Source organism: Vitis riparia, chromosome 14 (assembly GCF_004353265.1).
Source record: "Vitis riparia cultivar Riparia Gloire de Montpellier isolate 1030 chromosome 14, EGFV_Vit.rip_1.0, whole genome shotgun sequence".
NCBI lineage: Eukaryota > Viridiplantae > Streptophyta > Magnoliopsida > Vitales > Vitaceae > Vitis > Vitis riparia.
The window spans coordinates 10,688,473-10,708,729 of record NC_048444.1 but is presented as its reverse complement, the minus strand read 5'-3'; the positions used below and the strand labels follow the sequence as shown (position 1 = coordinate 10,708,729).

The 20,257-nt window shown below is 34.1% G+C and overlaps 2 protein-coding genes across 4 annotated transcripts; one reads left to right on the top strand and one right to left on the bottom strand.

The window, feature by feature from the left end:
* Positions 1 to 5,654: 5,654 nt before the first annotated feature.
* Positions 5,655 to 15,839, bottom strand: LOC117931412 (putative lipid phosphate phosphatase 3, chloroplastic). 3 transcript variants are annotated; one of them, XM_034852405.1, is made up of 9 exons: positions 15,699 to 15,839; positions 13,259 to 13,348; positions 12,382 to 12,603; positions 12,196 to 12,283; positions 11,970 to 12,079; positions 11,772 to 11,862; positions 11,408 to 11,596; positions 11,255 to 11,314; positions 5,655 to 6,138 (listed from the first exon to the last, which is right to left on the bottom strand). In XM_034852405.1, the coding sequence occupies exons 3-9, from the start codon at positions 12,595 to 12,597 to the stop codon at positions 5,951 to 5,953; spliced, it is 942 nt and encodes a 313-aa protein (XP_034708296.1). In that variant the 5' UTR covers positions 12,598 to 12,603; positions 13,259 to 13,348; positions 15,699 to 15,839; the 3' UTR covers positions 5,655 to 5,950. The 3 variants fall into 3 exon arrangements, with proteins under 3 accessions (XP_034708296.1, XP_034708293.1, XP_034708294.1); XM_034852402.1 differs by lacking the exon at positions 15,699 to 15,839 and adding an exon at positions 15,353 to 15,604 and having other exon boundaries at positions 12,382 to 12,606; XM_034852403.1 differs by lacking the exon at positions 15,699 to 15,839 and adding an exon at positions 15,353 to 15,602.
* Positions 15,840 to 16,882: 1,043 nt separating this feature from the next.
* Positions 16,883 to 19,354, top strand: LOC117931150. Its single transcript, XM_034852053.1, has 2 exons — positions 16,883 to 17,683; positions 18,102 to 19,354. Exons 1-2 carry the CDS (start codon positions 16,980 to 16,982, stop codon positions 18,958 to 18,960), a joined length of 1,563 nt encoding a protein of 520 aa, XP_034707944.1. The 5' UTR covers positions 16,883 to 16,979; the 3' UTR covers positions 18,961 to 19,354.
* The last annotated feature ends 903 nt before the right edge of the window (positions 19,355 to 20,257 follow it).

Here is a 20,257-nt window from a genome sequence, read left to right as displayed (position 1 = left end):
AAGCAAATAAGCATTTTAAAACTTAGATCTAGAGAATATGAATTATACTTGCGATTTAGATGTTCCATGATCAATTCCAATCAATAAAGAAATGATGCGAATCTCAAAGGCCAATGGACTTTCACTTGAAGGTTCTCTTTCTTAGATCCTAGCATACAAGGAAAGTAAAATCCTTTCTAGTGAGGATGGAAGTTAGAGTTTCTTTCTCTAAAAGAATAAATAACAATAATTGTGTCTTAAATCTTTAAGGGGATTTATATAGGCTTCCTTATGGACTTAAGTGACTTGAGCTCATATTGAGTTTGGTCACTTAATCTAACACGTGTTAACCTAAGGGTTGGGTAATCCCAATTTTGATGATAATAAAGCAAAGGTTAAAACATACTAATGTGCTTATTGTTCATGTGCATATGATGGAAAAACTTGTATCTTTTATATGCTACAAGTCTCATATAAGAAGCAAAATGCAAAGTTCAAGAGGAAGATGCAAAAAGAGTTTATAACTTTTCAAATATCTTAGTAAATTCTTTTTTTTTTTTTGTTAAAATCCTTTTTGTTTGTATTTTAAGTTTTTGTACTCTACATGAGGACGATTTAGTTGCCTAGCACAAGAGACCATTGAATCTCAAAGTTTTCATGAAAATCTTTAACTCTTCATAAAATCAATTTTCGACTTAACCAAAATGTTATTAACTTTTGAAAAATACTTTCAAAATCTTGGTTAAGCTCCAAATAATTATACTCAGAATCAGCTGCATCCTAAATCTAGTTCAAAATAACCTTTTCTTCAAGCAAGAACATAAATGGTTGTCCACTTAGATGTCTAGATTGGCTACTAGAAGCAAAGTGGATGTCCACCTGGATGACCACTTACTTTGTTGTGGGGTATTGTGGGTACCAAAAGTAAAGTGGGCATCCACTTGGATGACTGCTTCCCTTAGGAGGTGATTTTTTCCTAATGGAATCCATGTGGGCATCCACTTGGATAACCTCTTGGCAATGTGTATGACCACCTAAATGTCTATATCAAGCTTTTGGCTTCCAACAACTCTATGCAAATCATTAAATGATTTAACGGCTGGTATATGGACAATCATGTGAACATCCAATTCTAAAAGGTTTATTTTCTAATGACTAGTTTAACTCAAAAACCTATTTAAACTTGACCTTTGGTGCATATAAGGAGTAACAAGAACCTAAAAATCAAATTTATTGGTCATTCAACCTTCTTAAATACAAACAAGTGTTTTATATGCCAAACTTGTTGATCCTCATTAAAGAGCACTTATACTTGAGCTTCTATATATATATATTCTTTATTTATTACTCTTGTACTTGAGAAATTAAATCAATGTGTAAGGAGTTGAGGAATACTCCTTGGTTGATGTAAATATCCATTGGAACCTAAGAATCCAAGTGTACAAGACATTTAAGAGTTTTGGTTGAGAAACTTTTGGACTAGTGGAAAGATCTCAAAGCTTGGGAAGAATCTAGAGGAAGTGGATGTAGGTCATTGCCAAACCCTTTATATCACTATTTGCGATTTCTCTTGATTTCTTACTTATTTTTATCTTTTTTTCATTTTCTATTCATTCATCGATATTCTATTTATTATTAGCATAAGTTTGAAAAATGTTTTATTTTATCTTTCACCCCTCGCTTAGGTGTACTTTGAGGTTGGATTAGTTATACTGTTCAATTTTTGTTAGAGTTAGACTTCTTGTTGAGGCTTATCATCTAATAGGAAATGACTAATTCATCCAACTCATCCCCATATGGAAGAGTTTTGATTAGTAGACCTCAATTTTTGAGGGAATTGATTATTCTTATTAAAAAACTAGGATGACATAGTTTCTAAAATCTATTGATTATGATCTTTGTGATGTCATTCAAAATGGTTCCTATATTCCAACCAAAATTTAGAATGGAGTTAGTATACCTAAATCTAGTCAAGAATGGAATGAGCTGGACAAAAAGAAAGCTTAACTAAAAGCTAGAGCTATTTATCATTTATATTGTGCAATAGATAGCTAGAAATGAGTACAACCATGTTTTCTAATTTGAATTGATCAAGGAAATTTGGAGATTATTAGAAATAGCTCATGAAGAGACAAATTAAGTGAAAAAAAATCTAAAATTAACATTCTTATGAATAGTTATGGGTTATTTTCTATGAAATATAATGAACCCATTGTTAAGATGTTTATTATGTCTATCAACACAATGGACTTTAAGAATTGGGAAAGGTTTACAAGGAATCAAAGAAGGTTATGAAGATTTTGAGATCTCTTTCTAAGTAATGGGAACCCAAGGTTACGACAATCCAAAAGTTAAAGACCTTATGCAACTTCCTTTGGAGGAGTTGATTGGATATTTGATGACATAAAATTACAATGAAGAGCCACTAAGAAGTGGAAGACAAGAGAGAGAAAAACATAGCTCTTAAGGCCTCTACTATTGATGATGATGATGAAAGAGAAGCTAGTAAAGAAGATGACCTTGCACTCATCACAAGAAAGATTAAGAAGTTCATCAAGTTTGATAAAAATAAAGGAAAAAAATTCCATCCAAGGAAGGATTCCCAAAAGAAAGAACCTTCTAATTTAGATAAAAAGAAGAAGGATTTGAAATGAGACAAGTGCAAGAAAATTGGTCATATCAAGTATGATTACACTCTTTACAAAAATGAAGTAAAAAGAGGGAAAAAGAAGGTAATGATGGCCACATGGAGTGAGAGTGAAGAATAGTCATTTGAAGAATAGTCATTTGAAGAAGAAAATGAAAATAAAGTAGTCAACATGTGCTTCATGGCAATTAAAGAAAATGATGAAGTAAATCCTAACTTAAACTATGAAGAATTTAAAGAAGCTTTTGAAGAACTTTATGTTGATCTTAAGAAACTTGTTTTGAAAAATGCAATCCTTAAAAAGAAGATTTCTTCTCTTTAAAATGAGTTAAAAGAAAATTTTGACATGGTTGAAAAATGTGAGCTTGACCTAGAAAAAGAATGAAAATTTAGAAAAGAAAATGAATGATTAACTTCATCTCTTTCAAAATTTTCAAATGGGGAAAGATTTTCAACATGATATTAGAAAATTTAAAATATATCTTTGATAAAAAAGGATCTAGGCAATAAGCTTCACAAGAATAAAAAATAGGGGGAATTAGGTAAACATGTCTTGTTCATAAAAAATGGATAAATTTAGAACCTAAAAAGGCCACTTTCAAGGGGAGTACATTTTGGGGAAAATAACTTTTATTTCATGTACTGGAATAGTAACTTTGTGCATGTTTTCAAAAGTATCCTCTACCTAGCTGAAGGTGGACTACCACCTATACAAGACTAGCTGACACGTAGTACACTTAATTGGACCCATGTATGCAGCTATTATATCACCCATCACCATTTTAACCTCTACATCAAACATGTTATTGGAGATAGTAATTTAGTTTTTACCTTAAAGTAAAAATACTAGTAACCAAAAGTACTACGGTAAATAGAAGGATGTACTAGTCTATTTATAACTCATCACCCCTTCAACCTCTACATCAAACATGACATTAAAGATAACAGCATTGTTTTTACCTAAAAGTAACAATGCTAATACCTAAAAGTACCACCATAGATGGTAGGATGTATTAGCCTATTAAGATTTTTATTGTCATTGTTATGACTTTGACAACGGTTATTAAATAATATGCAAAAATATCTATAAGTATAAATAATATACTTTTTAAAAACATTATTTATTAAAATAAAACAATTTTAATGGTTTAAATTTTTAATTAAACAAAAATGTATTTTTTTTTACTTATTTAATAAAAAAAACATTAGTTTTTCTTTTTTTTTTTAAATATCAATGTATTATGATGGAAATTATGAATTTATATTTAAAAATTTAATGCAAACCAATAGATACATGAGATAACCATAAAATGCTTATTGTAAAAAATGAGTTATAGATGTGGAGTCATAATTCTAAAATATATTTTCGGGTTAAATACATTTTATCCCCTCAACCTCTAGCTTGTTTTACATTTTACACTTTTACATCTAAAACTCAATACTTTGCTTTTCAAAGTTGTTAAAATACAAGTCTTTGCCCCTTAAACGTATTAAAAAGTTAATAAATAGTTTGTTAAATAAAGAAACAAAGTTAAAATGCAAAGAAAAATAATTGAAATGTAAAGAAAAACATCTATTACCCAAGTTCGAAATCGTCATACTTCACAACTACATACTAAAATCACAAATAGTCATGTGAACACCTCTCTAAAATAAAAAATAAAAACTAATAGCTACTATATTTTGAAGGTAGTAGGGAAATTTCACTTCAAGGCTGTTAATTCAAAGTCGGTTTTACTCAATTCCATACTAGTATTTTGAACCAAAATATGAAAAAGATTAATCTCTTTTATAATTTTATAAAAGGTTTGTAATTGAGGAAATATGTTAGGTATTTAATATGTTTAGAGGACAAAATGTCAGGTTTTGAATGTGATGGGACAAAGTGTAAAACGCACCAAATGTTAAGGGGGTAAAGTATAGGTTGATAAGGTAAAATGTATTTAACATCCTATATTTTCACTAGTGTGGGCAAGTGAGGTAAAAAAAATTTGAAATTAAAAATAAGTTAACTATTTTGATTATATGTAAAGTTAAAAATAATTTTTAAATTGTAATATTAACTTATTTACTAAAGATATTTAATCTACTTAATGACTTAAATTAATTTATTAAGTTATATTGAGTTATTAAATTGATTTACCAAACAATCTTTAATAAATTATTGACTTAAAACTTATTATTTATTTTTTATTTTAAATATTAAAGTTGTTTGATAAAATTAACTTACAATTTATTCTAAATCATCAAATTAACATATTTACTCACACTAATTTTAACTAATATATTTGTACTAATTTTAAGTACTAAATTTCTTTGTTAAACATGCATATTTGAAGTATTGTCGAAACATAAAATAACTATAAAAATATTTATTATAAAAGAGGAATTGTCAATGTAAAATCATGATTGTAAAATATATTCCTACTAAATATAGGTAAATGAGGTAAAAGATATTTAAGATTAAATTTAAGTTAATTATTTTAACTTAATATTTATAATTATTTTTTACTATAAGTTGTGATATTAAATTTTTTTATCAAATATATTTAACTTACTTGATGACTTAAATTAAGTTGTTAAATTAAATTAAGTCATTAAATTAATTTACCAAACATCTTTTAAGTAAAATCTATATATAAAAATATATAAAGTGTGAGAGAAAGAAAAAAAAATTGTTCTTATTTATCTCTCTTCACTCAAAGTCTTATTTACGAGTCAGATTATGTTTATTAGGGAGGGTGGTAACAAGAAGACACAGGCGGGAGAACAAGACAGGAAGATGGCCGGGGCAGAGAATGCAGTAAAGCAGAAGGATAAGAAAAGGACGGCCAAACAGGCCTGAAACGGGAAGGGCAGGAAAGAAAATAAAAGTTTGGGGTTTAGGTGGCATGGAAGAGTGACATGGAGGAACAACACTTCTTATTCCCACACAACTTAAATGAATTTGCATCTAGGAAATGATCTTCATAGCAAACAACAGAACCAAAGAGAGCCAAAGACAGTACTGCCCAAATTATTGATCAGGTTTTGAAGGGGAAGAATTTATCAGCCTTTATTAGTAGTTTGATCACAATATACATTCGCAACGCTGCTTAGGAAAAGGCATCCCAGTTCTCAACTAGTCATTTTTTCAAGGATGCATCATATCTCTGTACATCTAAACTACGAAGTAACTGAAGTATGGAACCTCAGCTTTGAGAAGGTGCAGCCAGACAAAATTAGCGTATGCATGGACATATATATATATATATATATATATATGCCTCATGTAGTTGCAGTACACTGTAGAGCTTCAAATAAATAAATAAACAAGATGACCTCCTACCCATTTTCTTCTTGTCTCGAACTAGAATCATGTGCCAAAGATAACCCAATAAATGTATTTCTGTTTCTTTCATCCTGTTGGTTCTCAACCTCAGCCTCCACATCCTGCACATTCACAGCATTAGCTGCTTGTGTTTGTGCACGCGACTCCTCCAAGGTCCGGAAATAAGCATAAGGTCCCCAACCTGCAGGCAACAATGTGCACAACTCATATAAATGACTTCAAAGGAGAACTTCAATTTAAATCCACATATGGCAATCTGCTACTTTGATTTTGGTAACCTACGCTGAGATCAATCACCCTTATATGATACATTGAAAACAGAGTCCAGGCACCTCGGTAGTAGAAACACACCCTTACAACCTACATCACATGGACTCTCAAGCATGTATTTAAATGCCCATGTCTAACACAAGCTAGTAAATTAGTAATTGATATGGGACATCTGTTGAACATGCCTGCTGCCAATATCTATCTGAGGAATATATACACATTCTTGGTTCACAAGAAGCTCCTAATATGTTTTCATGATCAGTTCTCACATGGGTATTTTCACTGTAAGTTCAGTTCCCATGTCAAATACAGTTTCATTCATGGAAACATCAAATTTGAAACTGGAAATGGAACAAGGAAAAGAGATGTTTTGGAAATTCAACCATGTTCATGTAACATAGTTCACAGCAACAGCAGCAAATAAATAAAACTCCAACCACTCACTTCAGAGGATTTGTTTAATCATGAGGCAGAAGCTTATTTATGTACTTTTACTATAAACCCCCATATTTACATACAAGAAAAAGAAGGAAGAAACAAAAGGAAAGAAAGAAAAGAAAAGAAAAAGGTGGAAAGGGTTAGGGTTTTGGGCCGGCGGGGATTGGGATGAAAAAGATGATGGCAATTTTTGCCCTTTCAAAATTAAGTTTTGTTTTTTTTTTTTTTTAAAAAAAGATGGGCATATTTAACATTTCTCTTACATACAATTTGCATCAAAAGTGAATCTACTGAAACAATCAATTTTTGAAGTACTGCACTTGAATTCAATGGTCAAACTAATTACAACAATCGGATCTTTATTATTCTCAAAAAGAAATCATTCAAGCAATGGTTTATAGTTGTGATATTGGAATATCATAGGCATCAGTTATATGTAAAGACAACAAATTAAGCATGAATAGCTAGCAAATTTCCTGGGAAACTGTATTCCAGAAATAGGTAAGAAAGCAATATGACACAATTTTGGAGGAAAATATAGATAAGAAAGTACCAAGCTTCTTATGATGCAAGCATGACCCCAAACTCTCAAATATCTTAAGACTAATGTCAGACTTACTCCACATCAGAAATATATATTAACACATTGTCTAGGTAGCTATGCAGTTTAGGCTGGGTATCTTAGTGTTCCAGATGCTCATTTTTTACTAATTGGAGAGCTAACATTGTTAAGCAATTAGGATTATATAAAAGAGGAAAAAAAAGAAAAAAGAAAACAACTATGTTTATCAAAGAATCACTAGAACAACCAGAACCTAAAGAAAAGAAAGAACCAACACATTACACACCTAATTCCAAGGGTTCAGCTTCCTAGATTAATTAAGAGGATCTAGAACTATTTACAGCCAGATCTCAACGTACCTCAATGAGTCAATATACAATTTCTACAAGGTCAATATGGTAGGAGAGGCGTTCCATTATGATAAAAATTGGCAGGGACCGGTTGGTGGGTAGGGAGACCTACCCTATCATTTGCAGTTTGGAGTCTTCGGACTCATCAAAGCAAGGAGTAACACATACCAATTCCCTTTACCAGACAGGACCTAACAAAGAGGGTGGAAGGCCCATTTTTAATACAAGGAAGGAAACTTCATTCACCTCTTCTGCATTTTGGCTACCTAAGAGAGCCAAATATAGTTGAAGGCCTTATCCTAGCTCTACCTATAATCATAAGAATCTTCTTAAGTTTGATGGTACTCTGGTTGGGGCAAGCTGCTTCCAGCTTGGCTTGTATTCATAGTCTTTTACCATATGTCGCTAATCTTCCTATGTCCATGTTCCAACAAGAATATCTTCTTGGTTTTAAAACACATCCAAAAAAGAATAATTTTGATTTTTTATACCCATTTCCTATTTAAAGAAAAAATAAAATTAGAAAAGGAAATTCCTTTAGTTCTTTCTTACACTATAAACTATTTTTACACACGACAGTGCTTCATTTCTTGAAAGCCTGAAGTTCAAGATGGTTAATATCAGTATGCAGGCACAAGAAAAAATGTGAGCCTTTTGGAGTAAGAAAGATTAAAGTTTGTATTTTCTACATGTGTATAAACAGACAGACATATACATGCATGCACGAGTAGATAAGGCCACCAATTGAATCTTCATAAGTTTTATAATCTTTCATAATGCAGGCAACTTGTTGTAAAAAAAGGTGGGAAACAGACCCCGTGTACACTGAAACAATACAAAGAGAACCTCAGACAAACGGTGCTCTTGAACCAATACAAGATCTTCAAACTGGACGCAGATTTTTCACATGGACTTGAAAATGCCCTGAAGCAACCAACCAAGCATACAAGCATATAAGAATTATTTCATTTAATATTGATAGCCTGATATACATCATGGGCTCATATCCAAAGAGTTTATACTTTTAGGAAAATTGATAGTTTAACATGGTATCAGAGCCATGCTTAACTAGAAGTCTTGGGTTCAATTATTTCTTGCTATCTGTTCCCCCATCTACTTATATATAATATGTAACTGCCAATCTGTCTCTCCAGCCCACATGTGTGCCTAATTTCCTTTTTATTCAAATATACCCAAGAATACAAAAAAAGGGCTACATTCCTAGCTTTAGTTGCAAATAATTAGATTTCTTACCACCCTAACCTCTTAGGAGATCATCAACTGTTTCAAGGAGAAAATAGACAACATTTTTCTCCATCTCTTCACACATATAACCTCTATTAGTTATCAATATCAAGAATCTTATTCCTCACCTCTATCCAACACAAAGAAGTTCACCTCAAAGGGCTACCCACATCCATGCTTATTTACTTATTTCTTATTTATTAATTTTTATTTGGAGATCCTAGCCACAGCCTCACTCAAAAGCTTCTGGAGAATTTAATTACTTTTTTAAAGGAACACTAACTATGAACACTCCACTTTGACCCCTCTTCTGAATAACATATTCTCCTCGAATCAAAGCCTCTCTATTCCAATGAAACATGGACTAAGATTACCTTCTGCCATGGACTAAGATTTCCTTCTACCATTACAAAGGATTCACATGAGGACCTCCCAACCCCTCCAACACATGTTACCCCACTTTTTCTTTTCCAAAGTCCAAACGCAACTCTGGAAAACATTCCACATAACATGCCCTAACCAAAGGGCCACTGTATTCCAACCTTATCTCCAGCTAAGAACATGAATGCCATTTACCTTATCATGAACTTGTTCATAGCCACCAAATGCCAAACCCCAAGCCACCCATTTCCTTTCCATCATAAATAGCCTTTTCATCCTCCAAGTGTGATTTAAATTCCTCAAAAACAAAAATTCCCTAGAATTTTCTCCAACCTCTGCCAATGAAAGTGGAGCAGTGCAAAGAGATAGTATGCGAGCAGACTTGATAGGGTGCTCTGAACAGAGGAACACAACAAAATGAACAGGACAATCAAGCATAGCCAAAAGTCAACTATATGACTGCTCATTGGAGTCTGTTTGTTAGCATAATCAAGTTGAGCTCAACTACTATCCTTAATTGTGAATTAAACAAGCAGAGTCCAGTTAGCCCTTGTCTAAATGTGAAAAAAGCTCATATAGATATTTGTTATGTAAAATAGGCATTTTAATTAATCCTTTTATGATCTTACAGGTCAATTTTTGGTATTTTTTTTTTCTTTTAAAAGACCTACTTTTATATTATATTTGTCTTTTTTCCTCCCCCTCAAAAACATTAAAGTACAAAACTTTTCCTAAAAGGATATTAAGTGAGGCTTTACCGATAGCAACATGACATGGGACATTGAAAATCACTTTTTATTTGGAAAAATTAATGCTATTCAGTAATTCAGTATCTATCCTAGACTGATGCCAAAAATTCAAGCAAAGCCTAGTGAATTGTAGAACCTATCAAGGTGAGGCTAATTCTTGAGTCAAACTCAAGCCAAGTTCAATCATCATTTCTGATTAACCAAGACAAGTTCAAAGAAGTTGATTTGGCCTTGCACAATGACACCTCTAAAGTAAGACTAACCCCTCCAGTTAAAATGTCCTTTTCTCCCTGCCAATCTCCTCTACAAGCGGCCCACCCAAACCCCAAAAAGAAGTCCCAGAATTAAAATCTCACTACTGGGCATCCTAAGATGGTCACCAACTCTTCTTGCATTTCCTCATTTACCAACAGAACCAACCCGCTCATCAATATGTTCATCCATTTTCTTCACCAGGTGTGTCCCAAAGAATTAAACTCACCAAATTTGAACACCAATCCCCCTCCAAAAACCAAACCTATATATAATCCTAACTTCCAAGTTCCAACTAAACATGCATGCTGTAGTTAGATCTCACACAAACTGCTAAAAATTTCAGAGTTCATTATCTCAGGACTGGACATTCTTTAACCTTTTGTAGGACAAAATTAAGAGAACTTTTGGGTTTCAATCAACAATTTTGAATGAAAACTCACTTTCTCTAGTTAAACTTCATGAATAGTGGCATAGAAAGTTCTAGTAATTAGTTTCTTATCAGTAGATTCCTTAGCGAAAAAAGAAAAGGGTTTTAAGAATTAGATAAGAACTGCAATGCAGATAAATAGCTAACTCAGCAGTTCTTGTTTAAAATTTCTAGATTTTTAATCTCCATATTTTGCTGGTTTACAATACTTTTGTTTAATCCTTAATCCATCAAATAGAAACTGCAAGCACATTTCTAATAAAAATACAATGTAGGACAAGCATGATAGGATTCGATATAGGCCCTGAAGAAGAGACCCCATTGAAAGAATGTTGCAAGCAAACCATTCCTTTCCATCAAAAACAGATTACTAAAATTACAGTTAGGCTCTGTTGAACAAATCTATTGCATAGCATGAAATAAAAGTATGACAGCCCATTTTATGAAAAGTGACATCTTAAAAATAATAAAGGAACCCACTTCCAATCATTCTGAAGAAATGCACAACTTCTATCACCTACTATTTCAATTATTGTTCCATGAGAACAACAGCAGGAGGATTTGCCAGCACCAGTTATTAAACACTTAATAAAAAGGGAAAACAAAAATGAATCACAAACCTTCAGCATGATATGGGGGTGGGAAAAAATGCAAATAGAAAAATGTAGCCACAACCAGTCCTGCACAAAATTCACTTCAAATGATTGGTAAAGATAATTATTAGAACATATCCTTCTAATTATGATTAATTGGTGAGAAATAATAGCACAAACCTAGCAGACCTCCAGCAAAAACATCCTGCCAGTGGTGCCTATAGTCATCCACTCGAGAAATGCCAACAAGAGTTGCAACAAGTAGGGGAAGAAACACAATGCAAAGTTTTGCAACATGGCCTCTATTGTCAAATGCTCGTATTTTTCCAGATAAGTACAATGATAGAAACCCCAGGCCAGAGAAAGACCCTGCATATTGAACCAAAATCTCCTCAAAGCCAAGACACAATTTGAATGACTCAGCAAACATTATATGTGTTAAACTTAATTACAAATCTGTTTAAACTTTTCCAATAAAGTACTCCTTTCTATCAAATAAATGTCCATTAATCATAGAGATGTAATGATAAGCAGTGCTCCTTACATGCAGTATGCCCACTTGGGAAACTCTTATGCCCATCCTTTATGGTATCCTTCTCACCATGACATATAACATTTCCCCACCGATCATAAACCTGACACATTAAGTTCCCTAATTAACATGCCAAGTGAAATTGTCCCAAAAAAATACTGTTCCATTAACAAGCTACTATGAAAGAACTTGCAGTTGTGAGAAGCATACATCCTTCCCATCAGGAAAACAACGCCAAAAGAAGTCGGGTCGAGGTCGACCAACTGCATTTTTTATTGCATCAGTAATAACCACTGTTACCAGAACAGCGAATAACAGGCCTGCTCTAGCAAATAAATCAAACCATCAGTTCAATCTTTCAAATAACACATCACTTCCTATTGCATACAAGAGGAATTATTACAGATAAACCATGAGGAGCCAAAGATCTTATCACCTAGGATGGCATGATGAAGATCATAGACATCTCTCCTACGAAAATAGATGATGAGAAAAATGGTTATAGGCAACAGAACTGAATACAACTGATAACACAAATGAAAAAACCCTCATCAATCAGAATCCTCATATGAGAGATATACACAACTAGGATAGTATTTAGACTTGATAACAAGAAACCTACCGGAACAGCCCAAATTGGCACGGTGTTATTCTTAAAAGGATATTTAAGATCGACCATCATATCTTTTCCAACAAAGCGATAAAATGGGTGGATGGCATTCAGAACAATCACCATGACTAGAAGAAGAATCAGTATCAGCCAGTCATGCATGTGTGTCCTTGCAACTGTGTATCCATGGGACCTTACAGTATGCGACGCAAGCTGGACCTGCCTCATTCTGCTCTGTTAAAACAAATATACATTGCTGTAATCAGATGTCTTTAACGTCAATATGTGACTGCAATCATTGGATTGTCAGCTCCTCCAAAAGAACATGCCCAGAATTGGTTTGCAAGGTGAATAGAGAATAATGAGACTGCAGCTTCCAAATAAGCAATGTGAGAAATTTAATGCCAGAACAAGAAGGAGGATTGCTGATATTGTTCACTGGTTATCCTGAAATAATCCTGTAAGGAGATGATTTCTCCAGGATGACAACCTAATCCAAGACAATTATGAACTCATGTCTACTGCAGTGTCATAGAAAATGACATTGGAAGACAGATGGACATTCCCAACTGTCAACAAAGATGTCAAGCCTCAATGTTGATAACTAAGTTGAAAAAAATCCTACATCTCCTTGATCATTCCAACTAATAATTGAAATAAAGGGAATGTGAATATCTAAAATCTTCATTTTTAAGCTATTAAAGAAATAAACAATTAAAGAAGTCTATATGAAAATTTTATTTCTTAGCCAAAGCAATAAAAATAAATAAAGAAACAAATCTCATCATTCTTCTATGATTAAAGAAGTCCAGATTGACAGTTTATTTGCCAAAAGAATCGGCTAAGATCATCTAAGTGGAAGTGTGACAAAATAAAATGGAAAAAATACCTCTTTGTTCTGTTTTAATAATGGAAGGTTGAGAGATGAGCAACAATCACCAGTAACTCCAGAAACCTCCAGGCTGTGTCTTGTTAAATCCTATATAAACCCCAGAGAATCAATCTTCAGAAAGAAAGTAATGAACTCCAAAAAAATCTCTAAATTTAACCTCAAAATGAGAAAATTATTAGTTTAAGTTTCACTATCAGGACTTATGAGGTTATCTGGCTCCTACTTTTGGGGGTATGCACATCACTAAAATAACTAGATATGAACTCTTCAAAAGGCAAACGAACTCCATCAAACTTCAAGCCAAGCACTTCAAATGGAACAGACGCTGTAAACCACTATTTGATGTTTCAAAATACAAATCTTATCCAAATCAACTAAGATACTTGCAACACAGAAAAGAGATGATCAACAGAAGATGAAGAAACATAATGAATGAAAACTATCTTAAACTAAACCCATTTTCCCAAAGACATTTCCCAATGCCTACTTGGTCAAGACAGTAAAAAATTCCAGCAGTATAAAACAGAGCAATGCATCCATCAACCAAATAATAATAAGCATGTCCAAGTCCATGATATCAGGTAACAAATGATTCCAACAAAAGTGGTTCATCTGAAAAAAGAAAAAATAGAATGTGGTAAAGCACCAATTCTAATTAAAATGCATCAGACAACCATTGCTGGCTGGCACACATGAAACAACCACATATTTGATCCTTCCTGTTCACCCTGGTCTCTGCATTCTATAACAAAAGCAATCTACTAAATCAGGTGTTCCTGTAATGCAATAATAATTGCTCATGCAAATTCTTTTTGCATATGATAAGGGAACAAAAAAGATGGATTAACCTATTGGATTAGAAGGATAGTAATTGATATAGAGTCATATCACCGATATTGAGTTGAACTGAGGAGGCCTCACACTCTGAATAAAAAGAATCCTTGAAACCATGATTACTACACAGCTTAATGATTTAAGATTGTCCTTTTACTAAAAGAAACAACTGCTGTTAGATTAGGTTCAATGAAAATAGCACTTGGGATGAAATAAAATACATAATGGGAATGGAGATAGTCGATGCCAGAGGATATTAAATACGTATTATCAGAAATATGGAAAAAGAAAATGTAATATATTAATTATTCATAAATCGCTGCCGCTTCCTAAACAAAGAAAACAAAATGCTTTGCAGTTTGTTTTGATATGTAATTATCATTCTAACAATTGGGTAAATCATTTAACCTAATAAATCTTTATATCTTACCCTTAATGCACTAGTCCTCATTGTACTAGTAAATTAGCCCACAGGCAAAACAACTGAATTAATTCCTTGTTTGTATTGGCTCATGAAAAGCCAAAAACTCTTTGTTAAACTGAACAAGAGCTTAACTAATTATGTTCAAAAGAGTTAAAAGCTTCTTAATATGAAATCCAGGAAAATGTTAATTTCTCATAGAAGCTTTACTTTAGCTTATACAGGAAACTATTTATGTTATAGTATCAATATTGCCCTTTAAGAGTTATGGCTTCTTCCTTGAGCTATAGGCAAAAACAAAGAGCTGTACCAAGAGGAGACCTAACTAGAAAACTTGATTATTACCATGAGAGCACAAATAGAAAATCACCAATCATCCCAACATCAAACTCAATAAATTAAAACACCTCAAAATCAAAATGTCAAAAAACAAATCAAATTTCTTCTCCAAAAACACAATCCGAACTGAATGCCTGAAAAAACATCAACCATCCATTAATTTGATTTTCAGTCAATCACCCATTTCTTTCTTTTTGAAAAATGACAAGGCCACATGCTTAAGTAGAATCGCTCTCTGCTACAACGCATGGCAACTACATAAGAACTAAACCCTACCCACAAAATGTCTTCCCGGGAAACTATAATTTGAAAGAAAAAATTGAAATAAACAAGGGAGAGACCAGTTTAGGAAACTATAATTAAAAAAAATTATATAAAAAAGGGAGACGCCAGTTCAGGAAACTATAATTTAAAACCAAACGAGAAAAAAAAAAAATGAAATAAACAAGGGAGACCAGTTCAATTACAAGAAATCAAAGAACAAAAGGCCCACTAACCTGAAAGCTACTCCTGAGATTCTTTAAAAGGGGAACAGATTGCATACTGTACCAATACATTGATTAACCCAGCGAAAGAATGACACTCCACAAAAGGATATCAGAATTTCTTGGTATCAAATATACATGTATGTATCCAAATAAATGCTTAAACCGTATAAGAAGTTTCCGCACACACAGTACACACACCAAAAAAAAAAAAAATAGTGATCTTATGTGGACAACACAAGGAATCTTATCCACAAGAGAAATGGGGTGAAAAGGGATGGTGATTTTTGGAGGGAAAAAGAATAAGAAAAAGTGAAAAAACAAAAAAAACAGGGAAATGAGTTGATGCCTTGATTACCTGAAAGCAACAGGCTTAGGGGTGGAGCAGTGATGTTGCCAAAAGGAGAAAAAGGGGTTGACCAGGGCCCCAAATCCAAGTGGGCAGAGACAAAAGAGAGAGAATGAGAGAAGGAGGCAACGGTGAGGAATGAGTTGGGCTGAGCGTTGCCCTTGTGCTGTTGGGATACAACGCCAACACGTATGGTTAAAATGCATTGGCTGCCGCTGCACCGTCTGTACTTATGCTTAAGATGGTAAACAGTTAAATCCCATCACTCTCTCGCCTACTTCCCCATTTTTCCCCTTTTGTTTTTTCTCTTAACATAATTGTTTTCTAAAAACAATTTTTATTTTTATTTTTTAAGCTTGATTAGGTAAAAGGAAAATCATCTTTAGAAAATAAATTTTTTTATCTAAAAAACTTGTTGAATTTTATGTTTTCATTAATATAAAAAAGGTAAAAAATATAATTAAAAAAATCAAATATTATTTGATGATATACATATATTATACATATCAAAAAATAATATTTTATTTATAGCAATATTTTTAATATTAGTATTGATTTTATATTATGATCTCCTAAGTTCTTTTATGTCTTTTTCTTGCTTTTGATTTTCTATAAAATCACTTTAATTAAAAAAATTAATAGAGGATTTTCATTTTTTTTTAAAAATGTTTTGAGCTCAATTTTCTAAAAATAAAAAACAAAAGTCATTTTGGATAAATTATTAAAAATGTTGGATAAAAGTGGATTTTCAAACACTCGTGTAAAAAGAATTATAAAATAATTTTTGTTTTTAAATAATTCAAATTTTATACCCTTTTAAATCAAAAGTAATATTGAAGGAGAGTAACTAAATAATTTAAATAAATATAATAAATTTTATTATTTTATTATGGTTGTTAATGGAGAGTGAGACTGTGAGACACCAACGAACCTGATATTCCCATTCCCAAATACTAATACTAAACGCTAAATGGCACGTCAAAATCAACCCTTTATCCTTTAAGAATAAAAGCTAATTATTAAATAACTCTATCGTCCGGAGTGGGGGCCCCACGTCACGTGAGCGGGTGATCTGGTTTCAACTTTCACTAAAATTTAAAACGACGTGGACTGCCGACAGGTGACAGGTCACATCCACATATGCATCCTCGGATTGCTATGAAAAAAGATTTATTAACGTTGTAGTCAAGCAAACCAAATCCCAAAATCTCCCTTCAAGCGACGCTCCCCCGAGCCGACCTCCCTCTTCTTCCTCGCTTCTCCCAAACCCTCCCGCAAGATCCACCATCTATGGAGTCGCCGCCTCCGCCTCCCAATTCCGGCGTCAAGCTCCGTCTGATGTGCAGCTATAATGGCCACATACTCCCCAGACGCCACGCCAAGTCACTCTGCTACGCCGGTGGTGACACCCGCATCGTGGCCGTGGACCGCCGAGCCACCGCCAGCCTCTCTGCCCTCACCACCCAGCTCTCCCAGACCCTCCAGATTCCGTACCAGTTCACTCTCAAATACCAGCTCCCGCACCACGACCTCGACTCCCTTATTTCACTCACGACCGACGACGACCTCCTTAATATGTTCGAAGAGTACGACAATCTCCCCGCCTCACCTACGCCCTCCCGCATCCGATTGTTCCTCTTCCCCTCCAAGCCCGACTCTCCCGGGTCGGTCCTTCACGACCCGAAGTCTGAGTCGTGGTTCTTGGACGCGCTCAATAGCAGCGCCAAGGTTATGCAGAAGGGGAATTCATCTGATTCGGGGTTTGGTCATTCGGATCCGTTTCCGGCTGAGAACTTGGTTGGTATTAGTAGCGGGGGTTTGGATTCATTTTCGGTGCCCGAATCGGTCGTATTGGAGACCAATTCGTCGTTTGGGTCGACTTCTTCTTCGGTTTCTGTATCTAATTTGGCTGCAATGAGGGCTCATGTTGAGGATAGTGGTGTTAATTTGCAGGACAAGAAGGTTCATTTGCCTTTGTCCGAATCAATTGAAAGGTATAATCTGAGTTCTATATCTCTTTTAATTGCTAATTCTGATTTTTTATGTTTGGCTCCTGGGAAAACAACGAACATAAGAGACCAAATTAGGGTTTTATGATATCTATGTTTCCAAAGCCATGGAAGATTTCAATGAATGAATTAGGGCTCAATTTTCTTGATAATTTCATAATGGGGTTCATAAAACATGAATAATTCAGGGGCTGTTTGGTTAGCTTTTGGAAAAGCAAATATTGAGGCAGATGTTTTCTCTAAAGCAGGAAAACTACTTTCAAAACGCTGGCCAGAGCTCCTCTATTCTTCTTTTCCAAAATCTTCTTGACAACCAAGCGGAGCCTTGGAAAATCCAAAAATTTTGAGGCATTTTTCTTGTCAAGAGCAATTAAAAACTCTCTTTGATGGTTTAATTTTACAGTGAAACTGTTGTTGCGAGTGTCATTTCTCACCCACAGACTGGTGGTCATGAAGACCCAGTTGTTAATATTCCTTTGGTGGACAACTGGGATTCTTCTAAGCCTGTTGGCTCAGAGAGTAATGTCTCTGATGCATTCTCTCGGATCCAAATTCATAAGGCAGTTGAGGTTTCTGGTTTTCCATCATCTTTACAGTTGGATCAGCAGCAACAACAATTGCAATATGTCCCTGCTGGTGCTCAGTACATAACCCATTACCCCACTGGCCCAGTGCCAGTTTCTTCCTACTACCCAATATATCAACCACAGGTGCAACAGCAGCAGCCAACCTACTATCAATCCAATCGGCCATACCCGGTTTACTTGCTCCCCGTTAGGCCGCCACCACAACCTTACAACTTCTCCATGCAAGGTAGTCTTATTGACTCTGCTACTGTTGCTTCTAGTCAGCCCCCAATGCATCTGAATGCAACCATGATTCCATCCCAAGTAGTTTACAAAGAGGTCACTGCAGCTCCACCCCTGCCTGATTTAGCCACAAAGGTTACTGTTACAGCCCCTGGGGTTACCCCACTAGTTCATGTGCCATCTAATGAAAATCAGCAGCAATTTGTGAGCATTCCTCAGATCCATCACCCAACACAGTCTATTCCTATTGCATCCATGGAAGCTGCCAATTACAGTGCATTTGAGGATGATCCTGCACACAGCCAGATATATAAAAGTCAGCCTTCAGCACCCATATTGCCTTCTCAATACCAAACCATGACCAATGCTACAAAAGCACTGTTATCGGAGGCCTTGGCACAGTCTCAGGCAGACAACATTAAGCAGCAAATCAGAACTCCACAGCCAAAATGAGCTAGTTTTCAAGAATACAATTTTGACAGAAATCTTTTGGTAATTTTATCTTCAAACTTTCTGTTTTGGTTTCTCATCTTGGTATGGTCAGTCTTCTTTCTTACTTTCTCTATGTCATGATATTCATCAGGTTATATGTAGTGTCTGAGATCATATGTTTAGATGGAAAATTTTTATATACACATGTTGGGGTGTTTGTTTAGCGAATGTCTCAAATATCGATTTAATATATAATGAATTTGTTTTCTATCTCAAGTCCTTCTTGTAAATGGGTTTGGATTCTTATGCTTGTTGAATTTTGTCAAAAGCAGAACTGTTCTTGTGACATGGGAAAGTGAGATTGCTAGAGCTTGTATCTACATATTGACAATATATCAACATCAACTTGTGCTTATCAAATATTGCAGATCTGCAAGTGTTTTAGAAATGGTATAGCTTATCTCATTCTTCATGGACATAGTTGTCTAATATAAATTGCGGCTGCAGGAGCTTTGGACTTCTCCTGATGGGGATCATCCATTTGAGTAATAATGACTTAGGATCACCATTCATTCATTCAACACTAGCACCGCACTCTCAGTAATGATAAGGATGTCATCTTCCTTTTCCTTTTTCTTCCAGATTTTTTTCCTTCTTATTCTTCACTCACCTCATCATTATGTTTATGACAGCCATTGCTTTTTTCTTTCTGGCTGGGGTAAACGGTCATTCCAGCTGGCATGTCATTTCTTTGATTGTAATTGTGTCTTCCTTTTGAGTTTGTGGCAGTTGTGTGCTATTGATTGTTCTCTATGATCCTGGGTGTGATTGGTACATGGGAATAAGAATGAAAATATGAAAATATGATTAGGGTTGAGGTGATCATGATACCATGTTGAAGAGAACAATCAAAATCCTAGTGAGAAGGGAGTTTTTGCTTCCAATTCTTTTTCTAAAAAACAATCCAAATGCATTAATAAAAAAAGTAGAATTGATTTCTTACTTCCATTCTTTATTCTAGCATTCCAAATGTGACCTTAGAGTTTTGTCATGTCAAAGGAGCTTAAATTCTACAAGGAAAAGCTTGAATAACTCATCTTCACATCTTATATAAACCTCTAAGCAAAGCTCTCCATGATTTGATTACATTGTGGATAAAATATTTTCTAGTGTAGTAGTTGGGTTTTAGAATGAGAATTATGTGATGTTTTGAATTAATTTCTTTGGTATTTTTTTTTTCCAATTTCTATGTTCTAATTCAATTAATTTTTAAAATCAAAACTATTTTTTTAAGTTTAATAAGAGTTCTTATATGCTA